At 41.0% G+C, this 10401-nt stretch overlaps 1 protein-coding gene across 1 annotated transcript; it reads right to left on the reverse strand.

The window, feature by feature from the left end:
- Positions 1-2855: 2855 nt before the first annotated feature.
- On the reverse strand, positions 2856-10164 carry LOC146618389 (TRPM8 channel-associated factor homolog). The gene is made up of 11 exons (XM_085370447.1): positions 9515-10164; positions 8499-8715; positions 7656-7950; positions 7260-7561; positions 6756-6930; positions 6522-6616; positions 6030-6243; positions 5478-5714; positions 3811-4028; positions 3583-3696; positions 2856-3309 (listed from the first exon to the last, which is right to left on the reverse strand). The coding sequence occupies exons 1-11, from the start codon at positions 10162-10164 to the stop codon at positions 3067-3069; spliced, it is 2760 nt and encodes a 919-aa protein (XP_085226573.1). The 3' UTR covers positions 2856-3066.
- Positions 10165-10401: the final 237 nt, after the last annotated feature.

A 10401-nucleotide genomic window follows, 5' to 3' on the forward strand; every position in this document is an offset into this window, starting at 1 on the left:
CCACACTCTGACTGGCACAGTCAAAGTAAGAAACTATATATTCTACTATTCAACCACTAAGATTTCCTGACTCGGAGCAACATGTAAATCTAAGCATGAGGCAGATCTACTGTACACAGGTAAATTCTGTTTGCCAGGACAAAAAATAACCTGCACTGAGAAGTGAATGGTCCTAAATGTTCCATCACGCTGGACAAACAAGCCAAATTCCCTCCATCTCTTTAAGAAGGCAACACAGAAACATGCATAGATGATGTCATGGTTGTCATGGATTTGTCCCTTTCAAGGTTACTCCCTTCCACCACACCCTGTCCTTCCTTCCCTGCCTCACAGTAACCTAACACCTTAGGGAAATGAGGATCAGGGTAAGCTTGTCTGCAGTCTGAGCTGACTGTGAAGAGCTTTTTAACCTCTTAAAACAGTGTGGGGCATTTTAGCAGGCTCCTCAGCCTCAACACCTGGCTTCAGAATAAACATAGGTTTTATTGGCAATTTTAATCTGTTGTTCCCTTTTTAGGACAGATGAAAACCAGCCCAACTGGTTAGTTGGCTCATTTCTAGCAGTTGACATGCTGTATATTGTCCATTTTGCTACACGTGACTGCCTCTGGAGCCTTCTTCCCCTTCTCAGCCATGAGTAGTTCTGTTTTATCTGCCAGCTTTGTTAGGATGCCTGGGTCGTTGACCCAGGATTTTTGAGTTTATTATATTATTTATCTTTTCTAGTCTTTGGTTTCTTTGTTAGAGTTCTTTCTTATGGTTTAGGTCTCTGTGTAATCCTTAGTTGCTGTCTCCCCTGTCTGCTGTATCCCCGTGTCCAGTCAGTGTCTGTCCTGGTCCCACGTCTCTGTTCTCTCTGTTGTAGTGCCTGCCTGTGAGTCTGTGTCTGTATGTTCAGTCTGTGTTATGTTTCCTGTTTTGAAGGTCCTTGTCTTATGTTAATGTGTCTGGTTTTGCTTCTCCTGTTTCGTTAGGCCTGATTTGCCCCAGCGGTGTTTCCCTCCTGTTACCCATTCCCTGATTGCTTCCTCTGTGTATTTAAGTATTGTGTATTCTCAGTTTTGTTACCCTTTTGAGTTCAGCATTAAAACTGTTTTGAGTTTACATTGTGTCTCCGAGCATCTGCACTTTGGGTCCTTTCCCTGCCTGCACACAGCCGTTCCATAACAAGCTTTCTCTGCAGGCCTCACAAACTAAGTCCACTGTGTTGCTATCCTATGTCCACAACACTATCACCCCCCTGTAACCTATCTTATGCTACGTTGTACTTATTATCCAAATTACTTAGTGATCACAATTTAAGAGAAAATGATAAGTCACTGACCTCAAAATCTGATCAGGTTAACCAAACTCTGTAATTATAACACACAGAAGGAGACTGTAACATTTTCATCAAATTTCTACTCCCTTCTTAATTTTTTCATTCAACAGAAGGGTTTACAGGAACAACTTAAATTGTGTTCCATTTACTTCTCGCTTCTTCTTTTTTCAATTCATTCAAAATACTTTGTGTAAGAATCCAGTCTCCTTGTTTTCTATCATCCTCCTAAATTTCCTTCTGAATTCCTAAATAAACTCTCAAATGTGTTTTCATCTGTTGTTCTTTAATTTGAGCAGTTCATTATGGTTGGTGACTTTAACTTTCACATCTTCTTTCTTAGATCTTTCCTCTGGTTGTAATATTCTTAATAGTCCCGTTCTTATTGGTGAGCACACCCTGGAGTATGTTTCTACTTGTGGCCTGTCCTTAAACAACCTTTGTACGTCTGATTTACTGTCAAAATATAACTTCACTAATTTTGTGTTCCCATAGCAGACTTAGTCTGGCATTGTTAATGACAATTCAGCAGCTCTGTTCTCCTATTTTTACATTTGAACACCTGGGTTTTCAGTGATTTACATGAATGATTTAATGATCTGTGTTGATCATTTCTTGATAGTGTAGCCCCTTTAAAATCTGGATTACCTTGAGCCATCAATGTTTTCCCTTGGATCAATGATTATATGTCACCATAGAAAGAAGTGCATAAAGGCTGAATGCACGCAGTAAAATACAAATTACACGGCAAAGACACAACCAGGGTGTCACCTTTGTCCTGTCTCCATCCCTTCCATTTGAGAGAAAGCTGTGGCCCGTCAGTTACTTGGACTGATCGAGGGTCTTAATAATCTTAATAACAAAGTCCTACATGGCCAGGGTCCCGGGTATATAGCAGAGATTCCCAGACATTATACTGCTACTGCTGTTGGCTCTTCAAGCCTTATTTTCAAGCTCTTATGTTATAATCAGAGGCCATCAAATTTTGATGTTGTAGCTGAAACAGCCTTCCTCAGCCTATAGGGTTGGCTGAATCTGTGGTTTGTTTAGAACGACTGGTGAAAACTTTGCAACAACAGCAAGTGAGTGTATACAAATAAGAACAGGAGGGGCTACTTGAGTGAAAAAGACAAAGACAATTAGAGGAGTGACTTTAGTCAGGGCAACCGACTGACTCAGGCTGATGGAATTAAGTGAAAGACGAGGTGTCAGTGAACAGAGAAGGCTTCAAAACCTGTTAGTCAACATTCTGCATCTGTTTTTAAAACTCAGACAAGCGACACACCCAGGCTTTATTACGCACTCATTCATCTAGTTTTAAGGGCTGGCTCTGCAATAGCATCCTATATGTCACTGTGTGTGTTTATGTGTGGAAGAAAACCATGGCAGTTTTGGATGCAAGTAAAGAAATGCAAGTAAGTAATAAATATGCAAACATGCAAGAACATTTTCATCTTCAGAAACAATCTCTGTTTAGTAATGTAATGTCTTCCAGTTTTCACAAGTCACAAACATCAAGTTGCATTTTCTGCAGGGAACAAAATTATTTGGCTTTGTACAAAATAAAGGGAAAGATTCGATACCTACAACCTCAGTCCACCATTTCTGTTTCTCTATTCAGATACTCTAATAAATGTTGTTAAAACAGAACACCAGACACCAAATCAGTTCACCGTGTTGCTCATCATTCACTTCAAATTAAGATATTGGTTGAAACCATTTCTCTGCACACTGCAGTGGTTTGAGGTTTAGTCATACTGGGTCATGGGGTGATCGTTCCAGGAAGGCAGCTGGGAGAGCTTCCCTTCAGTGGCTGTTTCTATTGGCCAGCCCCAGGCCTTAAAGAAGCCAGTCAGGTCCATCCCCACAGTCTGGGAGAAAGTCTCAGCATACAGGTTCATCTTTCCTTTGTTGTCCTTGGGGATGTCTTTCATGTGATGATACGCAGTAAACACCTTCTTAAAGGCATCCCAGCCAAACCTTTCCTGGAGCTGCAGATGAGGAGACAAAAATCATAATGCTGATAATCATGTTATGTCTAATAAAGTGTTTGTGTCAGGCTTATTTCTGTTTGTTAAGATACTGTTTTAATTCTGTCTCCACACTTTCTTGATAGTGACTTGATTTAAAAGGTATCATCTTACAGTTTCTGGAACGTGCCTTGTTTCACACTCTGCTTTCAGTTTTACATGCAATCATTTTTTTCCAGTGAAAGCAGGTGTGTGGACAAAGGACAGTTTCTCTACAGAGTAGAATTCTCTCACCTGCATATATGTTTCCAGAGCCACCCACATGCTCCAGCTCTCTGGTTTCCTGCCTCCTGCGACGTAATCCTTGGCTCGACTTTGTCGATTTTCTGCAGTCATAGCTCCATGAGCCTGCATTAAAAACATGGAATGAGATGATTGTAAAATATTTTACTTTTAGTAAAAACTGAGTTCAATCATCAGTTATCATGGGATATCAAAATAGACACATGTGATTTACTCTACCTGTCCTCTGTGGAGACCCAGCACCTCTTCATGCACATACACTGACCACAGGTTGCATGTACACTCTGTGGTGTTTGGTGGGAACTCCCAGCAGCCTCTCTGTTGGTTGTGTCCCAGCTCGTGGATGGGGCCCCACATTTCTTTACCTTTTTTAACACCGACCAGCTCAGCAGCTGAGACTTTGTGTGCCATGATAGGATAACCTGCATGCATCCAGCCTGAACAGAAAAAGAGAAATGAACAGTGGTATAGTGATGATTCTTTATTTTTTATAGATTTTAGATTTGATAGATTTGATAGCTTTTATTTAAAAAAAATAAACAATTAACAAACAAACAACCAAAAGCATGATATGATTATGGTTCTTCGGTAAAAGTTAGTCATGTTAAGTGTAAATATTCATCTGTCTCTGTGGTAACCCTGCAGTGGTCTTGCGACCTGTCCAAGGTCTGCTCAACCTTTTGCCCTGTCACAGCTGAGATAGACGCCAGTGGATGGATAGACGTTTAAACAAGTTTCTCTGATTGGCAGTTCTTTATAAACACAAGACTTCAATAACAAATGGGTAGAGCTTCTGCACTCAGAAGCTAAGCTGGGGATACACGCCCTCAGGGATTTCAAACAGAGCCAAAAGTAGAAGGAAAAACTGTCTGATGAATAAGCATTTAGAGCTCTAAAGCCTGAGCTTTCAGCTTATAGGGATTAAGTGTGCACACACCTCATTTTCTGAAACTTGTTAGACAGCTGAAGCCAGCATTGTTACTGTATATATGCACTATTTTGCCAAAAGTATTTGTTCGTCCACTTTCACACCCACACAAATTTGGGAGACATCCCATTCTGAATCCATAGGGTTTAATATGATGTCAGCCCACCATGTGCAGATATAACAGCTTCAGCTCTTCTGGGAAGGTTTTCCACAACATTTAGGAGTGTGTTTATGGGAATTTTTGACCATCCAGAAGCACATTTGTGTGGTCAGATACAAAGAGTCCAGTAGCAGCATTCTGTACATCACCAAAGCACAATGCTTTGCACTAGTTCAAAGCATTAAATGCAAAGGTTTATATGCTTTGCACTGTCCCTCGTGGTGTAAAGTTTGGAATCAGGTGCTCAGGCATGGAAACCTTTTCCATGAAGCTCTCTGTGCACTGTTCTTGAGCTAATCTGAAGGCCAAATGAAGTTTGCAGGTCTGCAGAAAGTTGGCAACCTCTGCACGCTATATACTTCCCAATCCGATGACCCTGCTTTGTGATTTTACTTAGCCTGCCTCCTTGTGGCTGAGTTGCTGTTGTTCCCAGTCCCTTCCACTACTCACTATGTTTAGTAGCAAGGAAATATCATGACTGGACTTCATGCTGAGGTGGTATCCTATCACATTACCACACTGGAATTCCCTGAGCTCCTGAGAGCGACCAATTCTTTTACAAATGTTCATAGAAGCAGTCTGCATGCTTTGGTGCTTGATTTTATACACCTGTGTCATGGAAGTGATTGGAACACCTTACCCCAATGATTTGTATTGGTGACTAAATACTTTCTGTTTGCTAGTTCAGAGAACTGGACCATGCATACCCTGCCTGTCACCCAGCATTACTTGAGACTCTATATATGACAAGCCAGTTAAAGGCAGGTGTATATACAACATGAGGCAAAATGCACTTACCGTGAGAAATCTGCACATCTGCCACAAAGCGCTCCTTGCGGGGAAATTTGTGTGGTTTGGCAGCCAGATCTGCAATGGCCCTCATGATTTCATCCCACAGAGCGGCTAGCTCGTCAGGGCGCTCCAGACCCCGAACAGCATCTGACGGTACGGTGAGAATGATGTTTTCAAACTCCAACTCTGCCCAGGGTGAAGGAGCTGTGCGCAGCAACGACCACTGAGCTGCAGTTGTTACATCTGAAAAGAACAAAGAGAGGAGTGAATTTATTAAAATGCTTCAGGCTCCAACACATAAAAACAGAATCAAGGGCTAGCTAACACCAACTTGAAATATTAACAGTTAGGGAAGCCTAATTCATTGTATCAGACGTTAAACTGTTGGATATTTACTTTACTTTACTGAACATTTCTAACACTCCTAACACTTCATATTTGATTAGAACCAGGGAGATGCTGCCCTCAGCCCCTTAAATCGCCTTATAAACTGTTTGAGAATAGTCTATTAGACCAGTACAAAAAAAGTTAACAAAGTCAAATCCACCACAGACTCACCAGACTTATAGTATGGAGCAGGTACAGCCATCTGCACTATGACTTCCAACACCTTCACTTGTGTTTTGGGTGGGGCCACCAGGTAAATGAGTCCTCCCCACAGGTTCCAAACCTGTATCATCTCTGATGTGACAGGAAATCGCTCATGGACAGACGGTGGTCTCTTCAGCTCCTCATGGTGGTGCAGTGAATCAGTTTGACATCCTATCTGAATCTGCAGAAGAAAAGAAAAATGCACTGTAAGCAATCTCTATATGCTAAAGTATTGAACACTGTAAAAAGGAATGTCTAAAAATTGCAAGGACTCCTCTGTGTTTAGACACCTAAATGACCTGAAACAACTTACAGTATCTATTCACCGCAAAAAAAAATTCAGGTTCTGGCACCTTGCCATGTGGACATGAGCTGTACTTGTGGTGAGTCTCTGTCACTACTGGAGACAGAGACTTATATGGGGTTGAACTCAAAATCAATTGACTTCATATGCTGTACCTTCCAATCCTTGTTGACAATCTGAGGTGGTATAGCGATGTAGGTCTTCATACCAGGAGAGAGGTAGAGACCTGTACTGATCCACTCTTCCCCATCTGAAACACACAATTATAAAAGATCACAATCAGGGACGTTTACAGGTATAAAATATGCATTTTAAAAACTGTATTTCACAGTTTCCAGTGTTTGCAATGAGCTGCATATATTAACACATTTTTAGCAGTGAGATCTGACCTGCTGTATCAACATCAACCTTGATCCGGTGGTTATAGACAACAGGCATCATTGGGTTGTCCTTGATGAGGTAGGGCAGGAGGGCATCGGGATCTGGGCAAACCTTATATACCTGGGTACCCACAGCGAGGAGGAGGTGGTCTTTGGGACTCTTTACAGGGCAGCTGTCACTCACCTTGAAAGTGAATAGTCAATCTCATTATATATGTCCCCATATTATGACACTATCTGCAGAAACAAAGGCAACTAGTCTCCACCTCCACCACACCCCATCCATAAAAAGCAGTGGTCAATCATATTTAAAACACATTGGTGTTGTTGTTTCTTTTTTAAAACATTTTTGAGACACATATTACTTGTTGATAACTGTAATATACCAACTAATAGCTGTGACATGCACTGTAATGTTTTGGCGCACATAATGGTCACAAACCACATCAGCTAGCATAGCTTTGTTTAATTTTGTTATTTTAAAAGGTGTTCATATTATTTTTGTCTACTCACCTGTGGCAGGCCTGACCTCTTTAATAAGTCAGTGAGTGTGGCCAACACTTGTCGGTAGTGGGAGGAGTCATGGGCTTTCATCTGCAAGTAGGCATTGCAGTCGTTGCCCAGCCTTTTCAGATATCTCTCCTCATGCTGGCTAAGGTTTTCACCTGCAGTCACATGGGCAGCAAAGCGGTATAGAAGGTGGCGGAAGTGGTAGCTGTCATTAATAGCCTGGCTGGGTACGAGAGATTTGTATGTTCCTCCTCCGATTGTTGCGCCCAACAGGCTCAATCCCATTTGATTTAAGATCTTGTTTCCTGAAAGACATTAAAACAAATCTGACTTAAAATACTCTGGTGTATTGTTGGAGATGTCACACTAATCAGATGCATTGGTCGTGCACTTTCATACCTGAGAATTCTGTAAGTGGATTTTGCCCACTATGTGTCTGTGCCCAGTACCAGGCATGTCCTCCAATCAGCAGGCCTCCTCCCTCTGCCACAAAGTTTTTGATTTCCTCCAAATGCTCAGTGATATACGCTTTACACACAAACACGCTGAGGTCTTTCCTGAATTTTGTCTTCTCACACTTCAGCCCTGACTTGCTGAGAATATTGATTGCAGCATCTATATTCATGACACCAACAACCCCTCTGCGGCCTTCATCCAACCAGTGAATGGCATTTTGCCAAAATGGAGCCATACTCTAAAAGAATAGAAGGAAATCAGGAACAGATGCAGTCATGTGTACATAAGATGTATAAAAATTGCATCAAAACAGCAGAAACATCTCCTTTTTAACCATTATAGGTCTGCTTACCACTGACTCCTAACTCTAACCCTATCACAATACACAATTTATGTTATCTGCAATGTTTGCTCAAAGTCAGGGAGAAACACAATAAAAACAGTCATACATCCATTCCGAGTTGCACAAACTACTACTACTCACATTTTTAACCCTCTGAGGCCTGAGTCATCATCAGTGGAGAACCCAACCCTAACCTAAACTTTAACCTCCATCCCTCTATCCATCCTAGGCAATAAGAATAGCTTTGTTTTAAATTAAATTATTCACCCAAGTCTTGGCAATCAGTTAACAAAGAAACTATTCATTACAGTGACACACATAAAAACCTTCTGATGCAAATCAAACTTGTAAAATCAAAGGAAACCTGTTCATTCATAGGTCCGAATCACGTGCTGATTCTGACCTATGAGTGCTTGGAAAGGAAGACCAACTCTCACATTTACCTCAAGTCCCAGAAATCCTTCATGTGTAGCCACAATCACTCGTCCCTGTCCATAGTAGCCTCCTGCCAGGAACGCCCGTCCATCATCTGTGGTCGCGATGGGAAATGCTAGCGGTCCATGGACTAAAACCTCCGAAGCAGTTAAATTAGACGGGAGCTGGAACTCTGAAACCCCCTGGAGTAAGAACTGCAAGTCGTCTTCAAAATCCTTACCCAAGCTGAAAGGTGGAAGAGTCATGATAGGAATGAGAGACAAACTTAAGAATAATTGTGTAAATTGCATTTTTTTTTAGCTGTTTTTGCATGTTAAGAAAACAATTAACCAACATACAAGCAAGTTTAATTTTTACATTTTCAGAATGTAAAAAAGCACCACTGAACAACACAGGAATACATTCCTGCCTGTTGCCATCTCCCTGTACAACTCATCCACTTAACACACTGTATACTGCAGTAGCTACACCCTTTTTGCACATGCTCTTCTTTCTTATTCAGATATTTATCAATATATCTATATATATATATATATATATATATATATATATATATATATATATATATATATATATGTATATTTTGTATATATTGTGCTATTTTCTTACTGTAGTGTATTGTCTGTCTTTGTTACTGTTTGTACCAGAGCACTGTAACCAAAATAATTTCCCCTAGGGATCAATAAAGTATTCTGATATTAAATTAATAAATATGAAACATAAAATTGATTTTCCTACTGTTATTATAAACACAGTCCTGTAAAAATACAGTCCTTTTGTAAATTCACAGGTGCTGAGTTTGACATCAATAGATACTTTGTTTTATTGCTTAGGCAGAAAATGTCAAAACTGATAAATCCATGTAAAATTATGTAAAAGTTTACATTAAATATAATAATAATATTTTTTTAAAACTCTATATGCAATCTATAGTAGTTTGCAATTTATTTCATGTTATAGTTAACTTGTGGGTTTAAACTAACAGTAACAATAACAACAAAACAGAACTACATTAAACACTCACACCACAGACATCCAGGAGGACGGGATCTGAGGGTAGACAGGCAGGTTCTCCACTTCACCACAACGCTCAGTGAAGTAGATTCCTGCCACTCCCGACACTTTATTCCCATCAAACTGATGCAGTGCGTTCTCTTTGGGGTGATCTGCAGCCCAACTCCACGCCTGCCCAGCTATCAGCACCCCTCCTCCAGCTTTCAGAAACGCCACCAGCTCCACTGGGTCTGAGCCCACGCTGTAGGCATCGGTCACATAAACACCAACTCCCTGTTTGTCACTGAAAGCTCCCACAACTTCTACTTGGAAGCTGGATTTTTGGAGGTTATTAGCAACTGCACATACACTTCTGTGCACCCCTACTGAGAGGTTATCAGAGCCATCACCTCTCAGCCAGGTCAGAGCATTTTCTACCAGAGCAGGAAAGGCTGTCAAGTAGCCCTCATGACCCAGGACCACAATCCTTCCACTGCCGTACAGAGAGGCAGCCATCAGGACCTGACCTCGGCTGTTCATTGCTAAAGGAAAGGCATGGTCTCCAATCAGGACCAGGTCACTGGGAACACAGGGTCCCTGTAGGTCCAGCTCCTTCAGGCCTCTCATCAGAGACATGTAGGCTTCTTCATGTTGGCTTTTGAATGATTGGTTGGACGACATAGTGTAGAGGATTTATACTCTGAAGAATGATGAAGATCGAGGGCAAGTTGTGCCAGCAGATTCGACTTCACAGTATTTCTTGCATCAATTAGAGATAGAGGGAAAAAAAGAATTACGTAGTTTTATTATCATTTGAGCACATGTATTCACTTGAGGTGAAACAAACTTTTGCACTTAGACAGCAGTTAAAGTAGGTAATATATGCAAAAACAAGAAATGTATTCACAGAATAACAAG

This window comes from Diplotaxodon limnothrissa, linkage group LG14, assembly GCF_057381915.1.
Source record: "Diplotaxodon limnothrissa isolate DT_005_m linkage group LG14, D_limnothrissa_male_GT1.1, whole genome shotgun sequence".
NCBI lineage: Eukaryota > Metazoa > Chordata > Actinopteri > Cichliformes > Cichlidae > Diplotaxodon > Diplotaxodon limnothrissa.